At 39.4% G+C, this 24,002-nt stretch overlaps 1 protein-coding gene across 4 annotated transcripts in view; it reads right to left on the reverse strand.

Annotated features, from left to right (window-relative positions):
* Positions 1-24,002, reverse strand: part of VAV3 (vav guanine nucleotide exchange factor 3) — a 360,704-nt gene that overhangs the window by 254,383 nt on the left and 82,319 nt on the right. For all 4 annotated transcript variants that reach the window (XM_059137589.1, XM_059137591.1, XM_059137588.1 and 1 more), the window contains exon 2: positions 18,309-18,425. In XM_059137589.1, the coding sequence (XP_058993572.1) occupies positions 18,309-18,425 (117 nt within the window). The remainder of the gene's footprint in view (positions 1-18,308; positions 18,426-24,002) is intronic.

A 24,002-nucleotide genomic window follows, 5' to 3' on the forward strand; every position in this document is an offset into this window, starting at 1 on the left:
TCAACTTCACCAAGAGAGCATGCTAAACTTCCTACTGGGGGAAAAAAGAATGCTTTCCATATTCCTTCCAGATCAGCTGGTACTAAGGAGAGAAACAATGTGGAAGAAATGGATTACATGGGAAATTTCTCATTAAAAAGAGAAGGATAAAAATATCACATTATTGACCAGACCCAAGTTAGGGACAGGTTTTTATTTATTTAACTAATGCTATATAATAACAACAGAGTTGGAGGAAACATTGTCTTGATCAAATACAACAACTCTGGTCCTAAAATGAAGAAATATGCCTATAAAATTCTATGATATTTTGAACTGGGGGAGTTCTTGTCAATGTGGTAACTCACTCTAACTATTAAAGATATAATAATACCTTAAAAGGGGAAATACACACAATTATAAGCAAACCCTCTTGTTTGTGTTCCACTTCTGTCTACTAAGATAAGATTTAAACCACATCTTTAAGATTGACCCCTAGTAGGACTAAAACACAGGATCTTTCTCAAAACTAATTGTTTTCTCCTCATCTATTACCCCAAAACTATTGCTTTTTAGCCATTATCTTCTCTGAAATCAAAATCTAAAAAAAAAAAAAAAAAAAAAGTAAATACCATGCAAGGGAAAAAAAAAATCAGTGAAACCTCTGGAACAAAATAACCTGGAAATGTGAGTCATACCTAATAATATTTGAGTAAATTCTCCATGGAAATGAAACCCCATGGGTAGGAATATAACATTTAATTCTTTAAATGTTTTTAAAATTACAGGGTTCTTTTAGGCAGAACTAGATCAGAATGCTGACATTTCTGACAAGGTCTAAATGGCTTAAATGCTGCCTTTTTTTTTTTTTTTTCAAGCCAGATGAAAATCTTAGAACTCAAGCACTCATGACTCTCTCAAATATTTTTGAGAAATTTCTTGATGAAAGGGATGTTTTACTGATACATTTATTTGTAAGAGTATATTCGCTCTACTTAAACTGTATGAAAACATATTGAATAATTGTGGATGGATTATGGATATGAATATCCATTGTGGATGGATAATTACGTGGCTGCTTCAGAACCTAGTACATAAGTCCCTCAGTACTTGTAAGTTGTTGAACATTTTAAGATTTGAGTTATTTGATTCTTATAAAAAACTTTACTGAGCTCCTCCTGTACTGAATGCAGCCAAGGCTTTTAAAAGTGTGCTAGATTATGTCAACTATACTTTAGTTAACAAAAACAACAATAAAATACCCTGGATTACAGAAAGCTTTATTCTAATTTTAAAGAACAGATTAAATCCAATAAAAGCCCATCAGAAATGATCATGACTTTAAGTATGTTTTCAGAAAATTAAACACAAAATGTGAATAACATTGAAGAAACAACAATCAAATTTAAGAGACACAATAACGAAGTACCACATCTAAAGGCAGAATCAATTCTGGTTCAAAGAAACCAGCCATAAGAGATATTTCAGGGATAACTGGTGAAATTTGAGTAAGGTCTAGATATTAAATTAGGAAATTACTTCTCATTTTGTTATGTTGATAAAGATATTATGGCAATATAGAAAAATAGCCTAATTTGGAGAGCTACAAAACTAAAAATATTTAAGAAACAAAAGTCCTGATACCCACCTATAATTTACATTAAAATGGTTCAGTAAAAATAGCAATGCAGGCTCCTCCCACTATCAAAAAGTAAAGTGCTCCTATGAAACTTTTTGTTAGATGAAAGACACAGAGTGATGTAACAAATTACCATTTCCTAAAAGCAAAAATCCTTCTGGGATATTTTTCAGGTAATCTAAAACACGTACTAACATGGGTCTTTCATAAGAGCATAGTGGCGTGAAGGAACTTCCACATCACAGGGGAAACATGTACATTACACAGAATAATAGTAGGTAAAGTAAATATGATCAAATGTCAACAATTTCTGAATAGTGGATTAGGAGTAGTCACTCTGGTAGTCTTTCTACTACATTTCTATATGTTTTGTTATTTCTATCATTACTTTTTTCAAATTTTTAAGCTTTTTTATTTTACTCCAAATTCCACTGGGCACAAAGACTAGTTCCAAAGCTCACATTCTGAATTAATGTTTTTTTCTTGACTTTAGACAGCTCAGAGATAAATGTAATCTTCATAAGAGCTATTAGGATGGTAGTGTCCCTTCCTCTAAAATACTTCCAATCCCTTTTTCAATTTTAAATGTTTTCATCTTTAACTGCTCTGTTTTATATGTATTATCATAAAACACCTCAAATTATTCTTTATATTGGGCAGCTATAAAGTGGTCTATTTCATATTAAGAAGACTTTCAGGAGCATAGTGACAATCTTCATGTATTTAAAGGATCATCCTATAGAAGATTTATAAATTCTATGCTAGGATCAATGAGTAACAAATTTAGAAAGATAGATAAGGATTTATTGTTAATGATAATTTGCTAAATAGTTCGTTACCTGTCATTGAAATAGTTGCTATTTAAAAATTTCTATGCCATCACCAGCAATCTCTCAAATACTGTAGAAGGGAGTCCAGTTATGAGCCCAAAACAGTGTGGTAAAAATTATATATATGTTTGATTATTTATCTATCTAAGGGTATATTTACACTTATGAAGGTCTTGGGGGCAATCTACAGACAAAACCAAGTTACAACAAATGTGAAAAGCCCTCAGCAATTTTTTTTGGAAAACCAATGCTAATTAATGGCTTCTCCTTTTAACTGCATTTTATAGTAGTTCTACTATAATGCCATGAAATTTTAAATTATGAGCTCCCCAAGAAATTGTACTCTAGTATCTGGAAATCAGTAAGTTCACATTGTTCTGCTGCTTTCTCCCAGAAACCCAATAGGCTATTAGAAAAACATCAGCAGAGATTGTTGCTAATGCAATGTTAAAAGCTATAGACAGAAGGAAAGACACAGAGTTAATTCTAGCCTGAATCTGGCCTTCTATGCATTTTTTTCATTACTTTACGCAATCCAAAGCCAATGTAATCATGAGTCTTCCAAACTTGACCTAGACTGACCAATAGAAATGATGTACTACACATTCTCCCATGTCGTAACACAACCATTCTAGACAATCATCTTGTCATCAAGTATGAGTAGGCCACTACTTTAAAAAGACAGCTTAGGGTAGAAACAATCTATGAGGTTCTGCCCACCCAGAAGCTGCAAGAATCATCCTTCCTATCCTTTACAGAGAAACACAGGAGGAAAGTAGCAAGTAGCAAATAGCCTACACCTAGGGTCCCCAAGCACATTAAGCGTGAAATTGCTCATGCGCAATTTCCAAGGAGGAATATTCCTGGAGGATGTAAATGCTGTTCATTCATCCCAGCCTAATGATTTATTCTACTCTGTGCCTGGTTTGTCCTGACACCAGTAGTTCTCAGACATTATGCTGATTCAGCAGGAATTTTCGTACTCCAATGGCTTTGAGGCAAACCAGAGAAAGGCCCATAATCAGTGAATGTTTCTCCAATACAGTCGCCCAAAGACACAGGTGCTGTAGGTGGAAATTAAGCAACTCAGAAACTAAACTCTCTGGAGGAAGCTTGCGTGGCTGGACTCCACACAGCTGCATGACTCCCAGCAATGGTTTCCTGTCGTTGTTTGGTGTTCCTGACACTCCTGACGCACGCTTCCTCTGCTAATCCCGTGCCGATGAGAGTGTTCGTCCCGTTCTGTCCCCATACCCCTCCTCTGAGCACAGAACATGAACACCAGCACTCCTCCACTGCTAGAGACGTGTGTAAGTCACTTAAACAGGGAGAATAAATATGGAAAATATCATCCTCCTCTTCTAGACGATCCTGTTGATAGGAAATACACAGGCACAACAGCTAAAGGATGAAAGGCCAAGGGTTTGACATCACTGCTGCTTGTACAGAAAAGTCGACTGGCTACTCCATCGCCTACCGGACTTAACCAGTTCTCCTTGTGGAATTCTCGACCACGCAATTCACAAGGACAATTTACTGAAAGCAAATCAGACTCAGTGAACTCCATATGTATCTTGGAAAACTACAGCTTACTTTTTTTTTTTTTTTAAGATTTTATTTATTTATCAGAGAGAGAGGCAGAGAGAGCGAGCACAGACAGACAGAATGGCAGACAGAGGCAGAGGGAGAAGCAGGCTCCCTGCTGAGCAAGGAGCCCAATGTGGGACTCGATCCCAGGACACTGGGATCATGACCTGAGCCGAAGGCAGCTGCTTAACCAATTGAGCCACCCAGGTGTCCCCTACAGCTTACTTTTAAGGTAACAGGACAGGGTTAAGGAGATTAAGGATCTTTGAACACAGCTGAGATGGGAGATGGCCCAAAAGCTAATCTGTGAGTAAAAATGTGTATACGAGGGATGCCTGGGTGGCTCAGTTGGTTAAGCATCTGCCTTTGGCTCAGGTCATGATCCCAGGGTCATGGGATCGAGTCCCACATTGTGCTCCCTGCTCAGGAGGGAGCCTGTTTCTCACTCTGCCTGTTCAGCCTGCAGCCCTCTGTGCTTCTGCTCTCTCTTTTACTTAAAATTTAAATAAATTTTAAAAAAATCTAAAAAAGAATGTGTGTACTAATCAGCATGTACTTGCCATAGCTCTGGAACAATCAAAAATACCTAGAAAGTATCCTATTTTAAATATTGAATATTACAACTTCTAAAAAAAAATAATTAAACCCAAAATAGTTTTTAAGTGTTCTGCCAGAGACCAAATCTCCACTAGATAAGCAGCAAATACCAAAAAAAGAGAGAGAGAGAGAGAGAGAAAACAAGAAAAGAAAAATAAATATAGGGAACATTAAGAATGTCAAATACAGTAAGAGCATTTGCAAAATAAAAGAGATTAACAGGGCACCTGGGTGGCTCAGTGGGTTAAGCTGCTGCCTTCGGCTCAGGTCATGATCTCAGGGTCCTGGGATCAAGCCCATCATCGGGCTCTCTGCTCAGCAGGGAGCCTGCTTCCCCCTCTCTCTCTCTACCTGCCTCCCTGCCTACTTGTGGTCTCTATCAAATAAAATCTTTTTAAAAAAACAGATGGATAATGGGTTACAAAATCTACCTACAGAAAGTGAGTGTAAATGTCACTAGAACTCTTCTATTAAACAAACAATGTAGGCTGCGCCTGCTGCTGCTCCTCCTTTTCCCCTTGCAGTGAACTCTACTTCCCTCCAGTCACTCAGGAGAAGCTCAGGATTCAGTGTTCTCTCTTCCCTCTGCTGACCCTTTCACTGTTACACCAATTCTTAAATGCTGAAAAGCTCTCAACCTCTAAGCCCCTCTTGCCATCGCTCTGGAAAGGCCTGCAGAGTTTTCAACCACACTGCTTTAGCCTTACCTGCCTTTCCAGCTGCTGGCATTACTGAAGTCCTAGACAGTCTCCTCTTGATGGAAGTGCTCAGGCCAAGTGTACAACAGGTCATCTCATGTCTATCTGTTAAAAACTACTCTCTTGCCTGACATGAGAATCCCTGTGGACTCTGAAAGACCCCAGAGCCCACACACCCTGGCCCTAATCTCTGCTGGCCTTCAAGGTCCTGCTCACCCCAGTTGCATCTTATAGACAAGTTACGAGGACTCTCCGCAGAATGCCAAGCATTCCACACGGATCCCCCTTCCGTATCTTCATACAGCATCTTCCCTTTACCTAGAAGGAGCTCTCCTACTGTGCTCTGCTTGGAAGCAGTGTGGTAAGATCAGTAAGAACAGGACCTTTAGAGTTAGGCAGACATTATCTCAGATCCACACTCAGATCCACATCGTCTGCAAACTAGGATTTGTTTTTGTAACTCTGAGCCTCAGTTTCTTCAGCCATAGAATGGAGACAAATAACATCACAGGGTTACCATTTAAAGTAAAATGGTAAAAAAGACATGGTCTTGCTAAGTTCCTGACAACAGCCCACATCAGCATCCCAGATGGCTTTTCTGTCTAGATGAAGCATATACTGTGAGGTACCTTCCTTAACCACATTTAGGAAGAGTAATACCTTTCTCTTGTCCAGCATCTTTTCATTTGTCAGGTTTTGTATTTAGTGTGCTATATTGTCATGACTTAATTACGCATACCTTCTGCAATATGGTGCATTCCTTAGAGGATGAAAAGCACCTTTGGCTTAAAAGCATTTAAAAAAAATAGCTTATATGATTATGTAAACGACGTTAACCAAAGATATAACGGTAAACAACGTTAACCAAAGATTTAATATAATAAAGATATAATGAAGCTCAGATAGGTCATTGTGTAATAGGAATTACAATACGCAGCCATATGGTACTTGAAGTATATGCATGCATGTTAAATCAAATTATGTTTATGCATATACTTACACACAAAAGGTATAATAATTAAATTACTATAGATGATGTCTCTCTTTTGTGTATTTATCTTGGTATGTCTGCAAACATGCATCTGTGTGCATATTTACATGTATGTTAAGAATACAGAATTTTAAATAAATACTACCCAAAAGATTCCATGTCGATCTCTGGAGAGCCCCTGACACAGCAAAGAGAAGCTCAGTTTCAAGTTCTCAAACTAGATTTCCATTTCTGGAATTACAAATGTTCTCATAAGTAAAGATGCAAAATCAAAGCAACATTCTTTAACATGCTTCCATCTCTTCATAATGCCTTCGTATGTGTATATAAGTGTATATGTATAATTAAGTCTTTACAAATTCTCAAGTTTTTAAAGGAACATCAATATTACTGAAAATAGAACAGATCTGAGCTAAATGCCTAAGCCTAGATATTTTTAGAGAGGATTACACAATTAAGAATTATCAGGAGACGCCTGGGTGGCTCAGTTGGTTAAGCATCTGCCTTCAGTTCAGGTCATTATCCCAGAATCATGGGATTGAGTCCCACATCGGGTTCCATGCTCAACTGGGAGTCTGCTTCTCTCTCCCTCTGCCTGCCACTCCCCCTGCTTGTGCTTACTCACTCCCTTACTCTCTGACAAATAATATTTTAAAGAAAAGAATTATCAGGGGCACCTGGGTGGCTCAGTAGATTAAGCTGCTGCCTTCAGCTCAGGTCATGATCTCAGGGTCCTGGGATCGAGCCCCGCATCGGGCTCTCTGCTCAGCGGGGAGCCTGCTTCCCCATCTCTCTCTGTCTGCCTCTCTGCCTACTTGTGATCTCTGTCTGTCAGATAAATAAATAAAATCTTAAAAGAAAAAAAGAATTATCAGAACATATCAGAACATCACTTTGTAAAATACAATGTGTACTGTTTACATTTATCAGTAAATGTCAATTTAGAATCAGATGAGATTTTAGAGTTGAGGAAATGGAGACCAAATTAAAGGACTATGCCAAGGGGTTCTGCGGAAAGAAGTGGGACTAGAATCTAGTTAAAATTTGCTTTATAATTCAGCTAAAGTTTAATTCTTACTAAGCCTACAGTAGCACAAATATCTGCTTCCCACTAGATCTCTGGCATTCTAAACAGATTTTTCTTACCATCCTGTCTAAAGTGGCTTACTTCAATAGTTCATCATTCTACTCTGTTTATTTCCTCAATGGTACTTATCATTGGTTGTAATCATCTTGTTTATTTGTACTTTACCTTTGTTTCCTGAACTCAGCAACTTGAGAGCAGAAGACTGCCCGTGCCCCTTGATTAAGCAGCCCTTGGCAGTGCCTGGCAGAAGCACAGGAACATCCGCAGAATGAAGGGATGATGAGTGAATTGTGCCCTAACCATGCTAACTGTGCAGATCGCCATAGAATTGGATGCAGGGGCACCTGGATGGCTCAGGGGGTTGAGCCTCTGCCTTCCGCTCAGGTCATGATCTCAGGGTCCTGAGACTGAGTCCCGCATCGCGCTCTCTGCTCAACGGGGAGCCTGCTTCCTTCCCCCTCTCCCTCTGCTGCTCCCCCTGCTTGTGCTCACTCTCCTCCTCTCACTCAAATAAATAAATTCTTAAAAAAAAAAAAAATTGGATGCACACTCCTTACCACAGCCCTGGGAGGTAAGCATCACGATCAGCACCATCTTATACATCAAAACACGGAGGCCCTGAGAAGTTAGGTAACTTTGCCACGTTGGTAGCTAAGGACGGAGGAGGAGGACAGTCAGGTTTACTTTATCTCAAAGTCTCAGAATGACCTAAGGAAGAGAGTGGATTTCATGTATCAAGGTCAAATTTGTGCAAGACAGAGGGGACAACAAAGGTCCAGCTAGAACTAAAGAAACAGGTAGAGACACATTAGCAAGGTCAGGCCCCAGGGGTTACTCAATAAGTCCAAAAATCAACTACGTCCAGAGTTCTGGATAAATCTTACATTCTCCGATTTCAAGCAGTGTATCAATGTGTGTGATCTTAAAATAAGTCACTACAGACAAGGGGTAGAGGTATGGGGAGGGAACAGCACTCCAGGCAAAGGAAACAGTATTAATCGGGAGGGTGATGACTTAGTAATTTGGTGGGAGTAAAGCAAGGTGGGTAACGGAGGTAGGAAAACAAGGAACATGTTTAGAAAGACAGACAAGGGGTCTGGATCACAACTTTGACTTGTAAAAGGGTTTGGACTTTATTCTCTTATAAGCAACAGATCCACTGTCAAGTTTTAAGCCTATGAATAATAGGATCACTTTTGCATTTTTGTAAAATTACTCTGAAGCCTAGTTTGGAGTGATTTAAACCTGAATGTAGACTGAATACTTAGATTGAATACTTCAATAACCCCAGGGATAACAGCCTTAACTGAGGCATTTTTAACTTTTTATTCCCTGGCAACAGCTTTAGCCAAATGGAAATGGTTGGAAAAGAATTAAAAAAAAAAAAAAAAAAAAAAACAAAACCTAGTTCAATTTTATACATAGTGAGTCTGAAGTGATTGTGTGATACCAAAACAGTTACTCATACACAAATTTTAAGAAATCCTAGATTTAAGGAAAAGTTTTATTAGCTGCTTTCCTCCCTGCGTGTCTTTGGTACCTTTACTCCGCCATATCCCACAGAGAGAGGACATAATATGCAGTTCTAATAAGTTTATTTGGACAAGAGTATTTTTCCTAGGCGATGTAATAATATTTTTCAAGACAATGAACTTCCTTGGAAAATGCTATTCTACAAGTTTTTAACTGTACTAAGGTTAGAGAACAGTGAAGTGTTTTTTAAACTGGCTCAAGAACAATCAGAAAGCAGACTCCCTGACCCTCACCCCCTACACACACACCAAATGCACTTGAATAATCACTAAGGTATAAAAGATCCTGCATGGCTCAGGTACCAGAATTCTAGGAGGGGTAGTAAAAATGGGAAAACCGGCCTAGTATTAAGTACCCCTGTAACTATACTAGCAAAGAGTGAAAACAGATGCAGAGGTTGCTAGAAAGGTCAGTTCTGTCCAAAAACAAAAAAAGAATACTGCTAATAATGTAGAAACTGTAGAAAATTGTAGAAAAGCCAACCAGACACACATATTAAGGAGGGCCAAAAACTGTTCCCTCCTTCTAGGCTTAAGGAGATAATAAACCTCCCCTTGGAACAAGTTTTCTTTGTTTAGGAAGGAATCCCTGGAGAACTCTCCCTTAGTTATGTAAATACAAGCAAACCACCTACTGCTCAAGGGAGAGAAAGTAAAGAAAGCCTTTGTGGACTGACAGAGGTTGACTCCTTGCAGTAGCCCTGAAGACTAGCCTGTTCTAGGCTGGATACTGGCTGATTTTGTGGGAAAAGTCCAGGGCCTTCTGATAGAACCGAGACCATAGATCCCAAATGCTGCTCTACGAGTTGAAGCTGGTACCCTGCAAGTGGCTGAATCAAGAGGCTCTGGCTCAAGCTTGCTGGCTGGAAAGGATGCCATGAGCTACTCCCTGAACAGTATGCACTGCTAAGTCTGGGCAATGTGGTCTGACCAGGTTCAATGCAGAAGCTAAAATTTGTGGGGGTGGAAGGAAGCTGGTTTGGGTAGTGGCAGGCTGTGCCACACTGGAACTACAAGACCATGCCAGCATCAGAGAACAAGAGCTACTGAAGAAACCTCGCAGGACCTGTCTTCAATACAACCATGCTAGTAGACCATCAACAGGAAGTTGAGCTCCTTGTAGTGTTCTGATTAGAGCCCTAAACAAGACTGATTAGGGCTCTGGGACTGCAAAAGCCCTAGAGACTCTTGAATAATTTAGAATGAGAAACACTTTGGGAAATGCCCAGCTTCTCAAGAGTGGAGTTCAAAAAAATACTGTGAAAAGAGATTATGTTTACAAGCCAAGATAATTCATTCTAGTTACATAGAGACAGATGAAAAATGTTTCTAAGGGTTGGTCAACGCACATGCACTAGCCAATATGAATCTCTCAAACCAGGCCAGCGTGAGGTCTCTGAAGCTACCTGCACCTACACGAAGCTCATGGGTCTTTGGGCAGGGAGGTTTTCCTGCAACTGGGAAAGCCAGGTAAAGTTCCAAGGAGATGCACAGGTAGCAGGGAACCACTTCCAGGTTCTCAAGTGTTGTTGTGTTGGAATATATGTGGAGCTTCAGAGGGCAAGCTCCCACCACCCACAAGCACTGGAAGTAGGGATGAGAATGTGGAAACCAACCAGCATCCAGGTACAAATGCTGAGAGAGGCTAGCCTGGGCTAGCACAGCGGGCAACAAGAAGTCCTTGTACCTTTATACATGCACCCCGAGATGTCCAAGTCAGGCTGCAAAGAGTGAAAAAGTGAAAACACACCAACTATAAGACACACCCAAGCAAACATTACCCTAAGATGTATTATAAGGCATTCCAGATGGGCCAGAAATTTGAGTTCACAATGTCAAGGCAGCCTGATAGCAGCAGGTCTGGGCTAATAAACTGGGGTGGCGGGAAGGGGGAGAAGAGGGGATACATACTAATGCCTCTTAACGGAGAGGGTATAGACAGTTGTGAATTTCCATTATGCAATTTCCAAGCCTTTTTCTACATTAGATTAACCATGTATCCTTTGGTTTTCTCAGCAAGTTCAAGTTTATTTTTATTTTTTTTTAAGATTTTATTTATTATTTGACAGAGAGAGATACAGTGAGCAAGAGAGGGAACACAAGCAGGGGGAGTGGGAGAGGAAGAAGCAGGCTTCCTGCTGAGCAGAGAGCTCCATGCAGGGCTTGATCCCCGGATGCTGGGATCATGACCTGAGCTGAAGGCAGACACTTAACAAGTGAGCCACCCAGGTGCCCCTCAAGTTTATTTTTAAATGGCAATTTATTTTTTAAGGTGAAGAACCAGACCATCTCCTGCCCTGAATCTGATGGAGCTGCTAATTTGGTTTATATTCGGGTGGGGGGGGGGGTACATTTATTGAGTGGAAAGGCATCAGCTACCTTCAGGAAAAGCTTCCCTGCAGATCTTTCAACTAATCTCTATGCACAAAAATAAATAAATAAGTAAAAATAAAGTTAGACATTTTTAAGATTTTATTTATTTGACAGAGAGACAGTGAAAGCAGGAACACAAGCAGGGGGAGTGGGAGAGGGAGGACAGGCTTCCCACTGAGCAGGAAGCTGGACGAAGTTAAACATAGTCTTAACACAAAAGCCTAGGAAAATGTAAGTTATAAATAACCATACATGTGTGTACATGCATACATACATATGTATTATAATTTTCTTAATACTTCGAGCCAGAAAGTATCAAACCAAGTAAATTTACAAAAAACACCACTAGAATCTTCCTTTTGACTTTACATATACCCACCTTTAGAACCCTGAATGACCTGTATCTACCCAAACTACTGGTTCTATACTAGATCTATTGGTTCATTTAATCATTTCCTGAGCAATATGCCAGGATCTTACATAAAGCCTGTTTTCACAATAATTCTGTGTGATAGAAATTATTATCCCATTTATAAATGAGGAACCTATAGTTCAGAGGAATGAAGTGAGAACCCGGAGGTCACACAGAATTCTATAGTGTTTTTTGACTTCTTGGACAATTTTGTACAAATCAACGAATATCTCCAAGTCCTATTCAACCCCAGATCAATGTGTTGGAGCCCTCTTTCAGTCCTTTTTACCCTGTGGTTTTAAGGTCATCTTCAGATCTATCTGTATGGCCCAAAAACATAGATACAGCTGGAGGCCACTGGAGAAGTGAGCTCCCAGCCTAAAGAGGCATGCTTGTCCATTTGCTTGACCCAGTAGGGCACAAACAGACTGGAAAGGGGTGTCTGATGACTTCGTCTCTTGAAGACCTGAAGATCTATGATACTGCTTGAGTCAATGGTAAGGACAAGAAAGCATTCACCACAAAGCTGGGACTACACTTCTACCTTATTTATACATGGCAAAATAGATGTTCTAAGTCTCAGTCTTCATACCTCCTTTTCTGTATACGATAAAAGATGTAGAGGCTACCAAATGGTCTCCAAGCTGTGTGGAACTTTAAGAGTTATCTACACAACTGAAATCATATGATCAACAATAGCAGGTGAATCACTTAGTTCTCTCCACCAAAAGTGAGAAATCTAAGGAAAAATGGCTTGAAGAAAAAAGGAAGAATACGTTGGCTCGCGTCATGGACAAATCCAGAGATAAATGGATTCGGCTTTGGGCACAACTTTATTCCAGCAACAAATGATGCCAGTAGGCTCCCCCTCAGCTCTGTTTCCTCTAAACTGGGTCTGTTTTGAAATACTGTCAGATACCTCGATGGCCGTGGCTCTTCTAAGCCTCGTAGCTGGAGGATATTACAATAGAACTGCCCCAGAAAATGTCTCAACACATCATCTTTGTCCCAACTGAGTGACTTTCCCCATCCCCAAACCCTGCCCTATGGTCAAAGAGATGAGGTATTCTCAATGATTAAACCACCCAAACTACTGGAAAAGGGTGCTTTCTCAAAGGAGATTCAGGACCACAGAAGGGATAAAATATCCTGTGCAGGATAAAATAGATTAACCCCAGGACACATTAGAAAGAACAAAGTTTATTTCCTAACTCATTAACTCAATAACTCTTGCACACAATTCACAATTCAACCTCTATGATTTATATGAATTCTAAACCAATTAATACTAGTAATGAAGTTGTAATAATAGTAATAATAAGAGTAATAACTAGTAATTATCAAATACATACTTTAAACCTAGATACTGTTAAGCACTTCACATACATTATTTCCCAATCATCAATTGATTAAGGAACTGAGGCTCAACCAGGTTAACCCAAGCTCAGCCGATAATCACATACTTGTAAGGAGTGTAATCAGAATCCAAACCAAGATCCAACTCAGATACCATATTCTTAACCCAAACACAGAATTACCTCTCTCTCAGTATTTTTCTCACCCGTATCCCTAACTCACCTCTAAGCCAATGCTCTGATTTCCTTTTGACAGAGGCTGTCCTGAACCTTAACACATTGCTACTATCCTATTGCTACTAAATCAGCTAGAACTACTTTTGGTTAGGTGGGATTCTTTTTGATTCAAGAAAACATATCATCTTACACTTGAAAGGTGCTTAACAACACTTGAAACAACAGACGTGAAGTCGGCTGGTAACAAGAAGCAGGCCCTTACACCACCCAGAGCAACCAAAGGAAGGAACTGACTTCATCACTCATCTGGACAACAGCAGCAATGGGATTTCTACTACTCACTAGAAATGGCCTCATTAAAGAAAAATCCCATGTGCTTCCGCACTGTAAATGTGCCAACAGACAGCTCAGTAGGAAACCTTTCCAAACAGCAAAATCGTTAGTTGGAACATGACAGTTTGAACAGAGGAATAGCAGATCATCTATGCAGCATGGAAGTGAAGAAATTTATGGAGCCTGTTGCAATGTAAAAAGTATTATAATTAATAACTGCTAATTTTCTAGGGGAGGAAGTGGTTTATTACATTTCTTAAGAAAGAAGACAACTAGGACAACTTTAACTTTTTTTAAAATTATATAATCAGAAAAAGATTGCTTTGGGGTAGGGAAGGGCAGAGGGAAAGGGAGAGAGAGAGAAGATTAAGCAGGCTCCATACCCAGCATAGAGCCTGACCTGTGGTTCAATCTCACAACCCTGAGATCATGAACTGAGATGACTCTTAACCAACTAAGCCACCCAGGCACCCCCAGATGAAGCTTTTTTAGTAGAAAGTCAACTTGCACGCCTGGCTGGCTCAGTCAGTTAAGCATCTGCCTTTGGCTCAGGTCATGATCCCAGGGTTCTGGGATCAGGCCCTTCACTGGGCTCCCTGCTCAGGGGGGAATCCGCTTCTCTTTCTGCCACTCCCCCTGCTTATGCGCATGTGTACTCTAATAAAGAAAATCTTAAAAAAAAAAAAAAAAAAGTTTGGGGCTCCTGGGTGGCTCAGTGGGTTAAAGCCTCTGCCTTCGGCTCAGGTCATGATCCCAGGGTCCTGGGATCGAGCCCCGCATCGGGCTCTCTGCTTGGCAGGGAGCCTGCTTCCCTTCTTCTCTCTCTGCCTGTCTCTCTGCCTACTTGTGATCTCTGTCAAATAAATAAATAAAATCTTAAAAAAAAAAAGTTAACCTTCTAATTTAGTAAACTCATTCCCCATCCCTATGTGATTTGAAAAACAAAATCAAGTTATAGAAAACGTTCAGAACTATTCTAACTTTTTTGACACACAAGTTTGAATTGAAATGAATCTTCTCCTAACACTGGGGAAAAAGCTCAATACTAGGAATTAAAAGTAATGTGGAAAGGCAAAATTATCATAAGCCTTTCTAGATTGCACAAAATGTGTGCTCTTCACTATCTCAAAAATTAAATGAAAAACTTTCATTCATTTGTGTTAACACATGCAGTATGCTAAATCATATCTATAGAATAAGTAGATGTCCAGTGACAGATCACTTATACTTTTTAATTTCATAAATTCCCCTGTTTTCCCAGAATTTTCCTAAGTTCCAGAAGAAAACCTATCTGTATCAAAGCCTATGATTCAGGATAGACTTCTGGAATCTAGAACTGAGGGATAATGTAGGCAAAGCTTAGGGAGCAGCCTACACCACAATGGGGAGGTAGGGGAAGGTTAGCTCAAAACTGACTGCATGATGAGAATGTGTGAAACATTTATCCAGATAGAGTTCTTAATTTCAACAACCCATTTTATTAAAGGCTCATGCAGTATCCTAAATCTTTCCTCTTTCTTTAAAAAAAAAAAAAATTAGATGCCAAGTCACAGATCACTTATCTTAACTTCATTTCTTCCTTTGGTTTTCTCCCATGAGTTCATCCTTTTTCCTGTGCAGTCACACAGCAGTGAGACCCAAATGCAGATGGCAGACAAGAGAGACCAAGGACGGGGAAGTCAGAAGGTCTGATTCAGATCCGAACCAAGGACACCTTAAAATCACTGTTAAATCTCCCCATCTCTTAGTTTCTTCATCTGAAAAAGGGAAAGACTTGCTTGTTTCCTCCACAAGACTATAACGAAACTCTAACAAGGTCAGTGATATGAGGTACTCTCAAAGCTTCAAATTGCTATAAAAACATTAGATACTGTTATTATAATTAATATATTCCTAGGCAAAAAGGTGCCAAATATACATGAATTCTAGATTTGTTATTTGTATGAATCGAGGCAGACAGAGGCATATAGTTATAAATATTCTCTTTGTACATTAATTGCAAATTTAATTAAATCCCAAGGAATAAAGAGAAAAACTCTAACCTGTCTACATCCTTTTAAAATTTATAGTCACAACATGAGGAATGATTTGGTGTCTACATCAACATACTATTCACATTTTTTAAATGTAAAAATTTAAAACTGCATGAATTGTCCAAGTTCTGTCACTTACAGTCCAGGATCTGTAAATAGGGATGACAATGGTACCTACATGATGGGGCTGATATGAAGATTGGGTCAATATGTACAGAGCACTGGACCACTATGTGAACGCTTGCACCATGGTACCAAGGAGAATCGGCCAGCTCTGTGTTCAAACTATTGCTCCAATCTCTACTAGATGTGTGATTTGAATAGGACGTCTCAGAGGGCCACTGTGAGGATTAATGGTCATATATATAAGTGTGTGTGTGTGTATATGTATATTTATGTGTGTGTATGTATACATATATGTGTGTGTGTATATATATATATATATATACAAAGACTGAGAAGTTACCAATTATCTTGAAAGTTATCAGTAAGTGGTGGGATTGATGATTTTGCTTAGAGTAATAATGTTTAATGACAGTAATACTAGTAAGGTATGAAAGAGCTTCTTTAACTTTCACTGATTTATTGAGGCCAGATAGTTTTAGAAGAGATACTGCATCAATGCTGGCAGTAGCAAAAATATATGTAATTTTAGAGTGCTGAGTACAGGATCAAATTCCCAAGGACATCCCCAAGCTTAACTCTGTTTCAGACTTATCATTGCCAAAATATTTTAAGTAGACAGAAACACATTTACCCTTGAGAAGCATACAGTTTACTCCTTCACATTCAACTCTATTATCTCAACTCCTACAAAGCTTCCGTTGTGTAAGTGCCCAGTGGTATTCCACTATAAAGCCACTGTGTTTCCAAAGAATTTAGATGATTTCCCAGTCTTTGTCAACACCATTTCTTGCAAATCTGAATGAAAAATGAAGATCTCCTTGAAAAGCTTTTAAAAGTCAATCTTTTTTTTTCATTTTTCATTTCCCTAATTCATTTTCATTTTTCATTTCCCCAAAAGAGTGAAAAGAAGATTAAGGAGTTGTTGTTGTTTTTTTTTTTTAAATAGGTGGAGGAGTCAAAGAATAAAGAGAACATCTTTTTAAGCTGTTAGGATGTTTTTTAGGGTTAACAACGTAGAAGACAATCCACTCCACCTTACCTGGAATTCTAGTTGATTCCCTGTCATCTTCATGGCTTCACTTCCTAGCCACAGACAAATATGCTACCAACCTCCCAACCGCCACCCCCACAAGGCTTGGTTTTCAGTTGCTTTTGTTACCGTGTTATCCTCCATCACTTTTGGGGGCCTCAAAAACTGTTAAATCACAGCTTGCCAGAGGAAAAAAGAATCTTAGAAACCATGCTCTTATACCCATTTCCTTTTGCACAGGCTTCCAGACTGCCAGTCTGATGAAGGAGAAGACGGAAAGACTTCCTGGAAATGATAAAGGGACTCTGGGTCAAGAAACCAAGGATTCTCTCTCCCTGGGCAGGGTGCCTTATCCATAGTTGCATCAAATTTCTGCATCTAATTTCTTATGTGTCTGTTTCAAGTTTGTGCAATCTATTCCCATTTTTAAGCAAATCAATCTATTGCTATAGGTTTTCACCTTATAATTGAAATATTGTATCTTAGAAATCAAATGAAGCATCACTCTCAAACAGCCTTTTGATGAGATACTAGCATTGGAATTACAAGAGTAAGGGCAAACTTCTCAGTGTCATTTAGTTTTATTTTGTTTTTCCTAATTCTCATGTTCTTATTTTCATAATGCAATGATGTCATCAGGAACCAAAATAAGGTCACCTTAATTACTTTTTTTATGACTTCTTACATGCAAAAAGTTTATTTCTGCCTGATCACTTAAAAATAAACACAGCATTTAAGAGAATAATTTCTGTCACCTATTACACATAAATATTTGGTGTATATATAAATAATAACAGCAAATCTTAGAACAATTTACATGTGGCAAATATCGTCGAAGTTCAACAAGCTAACATGTATCTGCTGAAATGCAACCAATAAGAATTACTGAAAAATCTCAAACATTTTGGATTCATGTCTTCCCCATCACCTACCTGCGTATCAAAATAGAGAGGGGGCAGCAGATCATTCTCAACTTCCAAAAATTAGGTGCCTTTTAGATATAGAAAAGACAGGAGGGCTATTTGTAAGATGGAAAATAGTAGTCCTATCTTTTGAGGTAGCTCATTGAAAAAGCTACTTCTGGGGTAAAGGACTCTCCTTGTACTGCTTTAAATAAAATAATTCTAGTCCTGGGACACGGGGATGGCTCAGTCAGTTAAGCATCCGACTCTTGGTTTGGGTAGTAAGATCAAGCCCTGAGTTGGGCTCTGTACTCAGCGGGAAGTCTTAAGATTCTCTCCTTCTGCTCTTCCCATCACTCACTCTTTCTTGTTTCCATTCTCAAATAAATAAATCTTTAAAAATAATAATAATAATTCTAGCCCCATTTGGACAATGTCCTTTGTTTTGCTAAGTCACCTATGTGTGAAATTTAATTACTTAATGCAACTACCTAGACCACTTCTGTCACAAGTCCTCCTTCAGCAAAAAATGGTTAAGTATTTGATAAAATGTACTCCACTAAAACAAAACACATAGAAAATGAAACGTGGGGAAAAAAAAAAAAAAAGAAAATGAAATGTGATTACCTTTCCAAAGTCACGAACATCAAACAGGTCAAATGCTTCAAAGAGTTCACTCTTTCTCATTCCAAAGGTCTCGCAACAGGCCGTGAGGAATGTCCTTATGTTCTTCAAACAGAGAAACTGAGGAATGGGAAATAGCTATTAGTATATAGTGAATCATTCTGAATGTTCTATATCCTCTGTCTACACAGAATGCTATTTAAAAAAATGACAAGGGAAAAAAAAAAAGAATCAACCAACTTTTGAGACTGCTTTGCAATTAATCCTTCAGCAGTATTTACTGAGTACCTGCTTGGGCACAGGGGATATATGAAGAAGTTACATAAAGTTTCTGCCCTCATGAAACTTATATTCTAATAAAATAAGACACACGAGAAAAAACGCAGCAACAAAAACCAACAAAAGAAATATTTTATTTTCATATGGTGGTATGTGCAATGGGGAAAAAAGTCAGGTGGAGGGATCAGGAGCACTGGTGGGAGGGGGTGGGGAGGCGCTTAAATGAATGATTAGAGAAGGTGTCAGTGGGAAGAGAGCAGATAAGCAGAGATTTGAAGGGAGTGAAGGAACAAGCCAGGCAGAAGTACAGGCCACAGCATTCCAACTTAAAGTAGCATCCCCTGGCAAAGCCCTGAGACAGAATATCTAAGGTGTGTTTAAGAAAGGGGCCAATATGGGCACCTGGGTGGCTCAGTTGTTAAGCATCTGCCTTTGGCTCAGGTCCTGATCCCAGGGTCTTGGGATTGAGCCCCACATGGGGCTCCCTGCTGGGCAGGAAGCCTGCTTCTCTCTCTCTCCCACTCCCCTGCTTGTGTTCCGTCTCTTGCTGGGTCTCTGTCTGTCACATAAATAAATACAATCTTAAAAAAAAAAGAAAGAAAGAGGGGCACGGGGGTGGCTCAGTGGGTTAAACCTCTGCCTTCAGCTCCGATCATGATCCCAGGGTCCCGGGATCGAGCCCCACATCAGGCTCTCTGCTCCGCAGGGAGCCTGCTTCCTCCTCTCTCTCTCTGCCTGCCTCTCTGCCTACTTGTGATCTCTATCTGTCATATAAATAAATAAAATCTTAAAAAAAAAAAAAAAGAAAGAAAAAATAAAGGGGGGGGGGGGCAATGCAGCTGGAGCAGAGTGAGTGACAGGGAAAAAGGTAGGAGGGAGCTAGAAAGGTATGAGGTCAGATGATAAAGGACCTTGTTGACTCTGACCAAGACAAGAGTCACTGAAGGCTTTAAGGCAGAGGAGGGATGTGACCTGATATTTTAAGGGGTATTTCAGGCTGCTGTTTTTTAACATAGATGGAAAGGAGGAAGAACAAACATGGAGGTAGGAAAAGCAGATAGGAGACCTAACCATGCGAAGACCACGTGTTACATTTTGACTATGTTAAATTTGAGATACCTCTAGTCATCCAGTGGGATGTGGGGCAGGCAGCTAGATATACAAATCTGCAGTCCAGGATACAGGTATATAGTACAGACATAAATTGGGAGTTTTTAGAGCATACAGAATTTTTTTTTTTAAGATTTTATTTATTTGACAGAGATCACAAGTAGGCAGAGAGGCAGACAGAGGGAGAAGGGAAAGCAAGCTCCCCATGGAGCAGAAAGCCCGATGCAGGGCTCCATCCCAGGACCTTGGGATCATGACCTGAGCTGAAGGCAGAGGCTTAACCCAATGAGCCACTCGGGCGCTCCAACAGAACATTTTTATCCATGATATTACCTTAGAGGACTTTATAAGAAAACAGAGGAGAGGATTGGAACTGAGTCATCTTAGGAGATCAGGAAAAGAGCCCACCAAGAGGCTGATCACGAGTGACTGATGAGGAAGGGTAATAACCAGAAGCACAGGTTTTCCCTTAAGTAAAAAAGTGTTTCTAGAAAAAAAAAGGCATGATAAACTCTTTTAGCTAATGATAGGTAAGATTTGACCAAGCGCTGACCATGGACTCTGGCAGTGTGAAGGTTACAGGTATACCTTGATAAAAAGAAGTTCTGTGTGGAATGGGGTGCATGGAGCAGGTTCCAGAGATGATGGGAACAGAGGAAGTGAAAAGGGAATATAGAATATAGACTCTTCAGGAGTTTGCTGCAAAGGGGAACAGAGGATTGAAGAGGTGGTCAGAGAGAAAGAGAAGTCAAGGAAGGCCTTTTTAAAAACAATGGAAGCTGTTACGACATGTTTTTATTTTGATGAGAATAAGTCAGTAAAGAGGGGAAAGTTACTCATGCAAGAGAGAAGACGAGTCGCCAGAATGAGGTCCTTGAGTAGACAAACACTGCTCCCATGGAGAAGTCTGACTTGGAGAGAGAAGGCTCAGTTCATCAACACTACAACAAAAGGGAAGGTGGATCTATTGACAATTTTTAAAAACAAAATTTACTTTCAGTATCCCAAAGACTCAGACCTACATAAGCAAAATACACACATACCCTGAAAGTGAATCACTGCTTTTTGGAGACCTAAGCTGCAGGGGCACACATAAGACCATTATCCTCGAATAAGTGAGAAACCCATCAGCTAATCTGAGCCTTCTCTTTTTAAGCACCGTCAATGCTTTATTTTGTTGTATTGTTTTCTTATTGGTTTTTTAATTTACAGAAAGCACATTTTACATCCTTGGTATTTGAAACATTCAGATTTTTCACAGGCTTAACTTAGAAGCAGTTTGACCCTTTACAGGAATCCTTCTCTGAGGCTTAAATATTTCAGGAGAGGTTAAAACCACAGGGGAAGCATCATGAACCCTTTGAAGCACAAAGACAGAAGCCATTCAGCACATGGAGTCACTACTTGCACTCTAAAAAATTCATAAGAGACCTTTATAATGCAGAATCACTCTACATGTAGCTCTTCCACATAGGATTGCTTATTTACAGATTAAAAGCCTTGCATTCTGCCAAGATAGACAATAATTACTCTCTTGGGGATTATGCAACTGCTCTCTTGCAATATTTTTTACATAATTAAGTGCCCAACTCATAGCTCACCAAGGAGAAGCACAATTACGCATGCCACCCTCTGAAGATTGCTCACCAAACCCAGATTTCATCCTGTGTAGGAAAAACTACAGTAAACTTCCACGCAAGTGCTTCCTTAACTCAGAAAAGCAAGGATTATTTCTGAAAAGTTAAAAAGAAAAGAAAAGAAAAAACTGAAATGCAGTCATTACTGGATACACATTTAAAAACAGGTCTTCCTGGGATGCCTGGGTGGCTCAGTGGGTTAAGCCTCTGACTTTGGCTTAGGTCATGATCTCAGGGTCCTGGGATTGAGCCACATATTGGGGGAAAAAAAAAACAAAAACAAAAACAAAAAAATAGGTCTTCTCACTTCTAGAACCAACCTTAACTTTATTTGCCCCTTAACTAGTTCAGTTGTATTAAATTCCACAAATATTTACTGGATTTGGAAAAGGTCACTTGAATCCTCTTACTTTTTTGAGGCAATCCTCAAATTTGGCCTTCCCTGTAGGTATTTCCTCAGGCAACAGTTTTTCAATGCCTACAACATTCCAGACACTGGAAATGCTAAAAATGAGTAACATGAGTGGTTCTGCCTCAAGCTTGTCTAATCTTATTTGGAGATTTTCACAGTTATCCAGTTTGGCTAATATCACTAGGATCATATTCCACTTGATGTTCACAGGTGCTCATCCCTGTGCATGCACAGGAACGAAGCTGAGGGCTGGAGAAAGTGAGCCCCAATACCACTGCAGAAGCACTGGCCAACCTGGTACGGACAGCCTGCCTGCCACTCCCGAGACGTAGATTTTGCTTTCATCACACTGAGCTTGTTCTTTTTCCAGTTTATTTTTAAGAATTTCTAACCAGGGACGCCTGGGTGGCTCAGTTGGTTAAGCGGCTGCCTTCAGCTCAGGTCATGATCCCGGGATGCTGGGATCGAGCCCCACATCAGGCTCCTTGCTCAGCGGGGAGCCTGCTTCTCCCTCTGCCTCTGCCTGCCTCTCTGTCTGCCTGCACTCGCTTTCTCTCTCTCTCTCCCTCTGTCTCTGGCAAATAAATAAATAAAATCTTTTAAAAATAAATAAATAAATAAATAAATAATAAATTTAAAAAAAAAAAGAATTTCTAACCAAAAAACTGAGAAGAGAGTACAATGAACATTCCACCTACCCAACAACTGGAACATACTGTCATATATACGTGCTTTTTTTTTTAAAGACTTCTTTTAAAGAGAGAGAAAGCACGCACGTGCGAGCACAAGAGGGAGGAGGGAGCAGTAGAGGGAGAGAGAACCTTAAGCAGTCTCTACAATGAGCAGAGCCCAACTCCGGGCTCGATCTCAAGACCGGGAGATCATGACCTGAGCTGAAATCAAGAGCTAGACTGTACCACCCAAGCACCCCTATATATGTGCTTTTATATGCCAACTCTTTATTTATAAGATGTATTTTTTTTAAGTATGTGGAAGCAAGTTACAGATATCACAACACTTCACTCCTAAATAGCTCAATAGGCTTTTCCGAGGAATAAAGATATTTTCTGACATACCATTATCACACCTAAGAAAATTAACAATTCTATGTTATCTAATATCTATTTCATATTAAAATTTCCTCAGTTGCCCACCCTATGTCTCCTTAAGCTATGTACTCCCCCAGTGAGATCCAATTAAATTTTATCCATTGCATTTGGTGGCTTTATTTTTGCAGTATCTTTTGAGAAATCCCACTGCCTTTTAAGACATAGACTTTTTGAAGAGTCTAGACAAGTCATCTTATAGAAGGTCCCACCTTTTGCATTTGTCTTATTTTCATGGTATCATTAAACCTGTTTCTCCATCACTTGTATTTCCAGTGAACCAAAAGCTAAGTCTAAATATAAATTAAACAGTTCTGGCAAAAATACTTCATACTGTGAAATTCATATTTCATAACGTTTAAAGATACAAAATGTTAAGTTTAGCCACTATTATTGGTGCTAGCTTGATCACTTGGTTAGAATGTTTATTGCCAAATCTATTATAAAGGGACATCTTCCCCTTTAAATTAATAAAAATCCTATGTGTATTAATTTGGTGCCATGTCATATTTCCCAATAATTTTTCACCATGATTTATCATTCACTAATAACCCTTGCTTTGATTAATCCACTTGGGACTACAAAATAGTGATTTTTTCTAATTCTATCATTCCTTCCATTTTTATTAGTGGGTTTCTTTTTTTGAGATTTTATTTTTTTATTTGACAGAGAAAGAGATCACAAGTAGTCAGAGAAGCAGGCAGAGAGAGAGGAGGAAGCACGCTTCCCGCTGAGCAGAGAGCCGGATGCAGGGCTTGATCCCAGGACCCCAGGATCATGACCTGAGCCCCATTGGTGGTTATTCTTACAAAAAGAGCTTTCAGTGCCCTCCCTCCCATTCCCTTTTTTCCATTTTTTTTTTTTTTTTAAAGTTCATATTGTCCCAAATTTGGCCATTTGGAGGTCCCTTTAAACTGATTCCTGTGTCCTTTTAACAGAATGCCATTTCTTGTATCAAATTGTCCCAAACCCACGTAGGTCCTTTGCTCTAGTTCTGGAATCAGTCATTTCTCCGAGCAAGTCCATTCCTACTTATGTGGTAAATGGTATTTAGAAACAAATGTCTGAGCACTAGGCTGCTCCCAGGTTACATGAGCCAATTTTATCAGAGACCAATAACTCTATCCTTTGATTAAGCAATCCACCACAAAAG

This window comes from Mustela lutreola, chromosome 10 (genome assembly GCF_030435805.1).
Source record: "Mustela lutreola isolate mMusLut2 chromosome 10, mMusLut2.pri, whole genome shotgun sequence".
NCBI lineage: Eukaryota > Metazoa > Chordata > Mammalia > Carnivora > Mustelidae > Mustela > Mustela lutreola.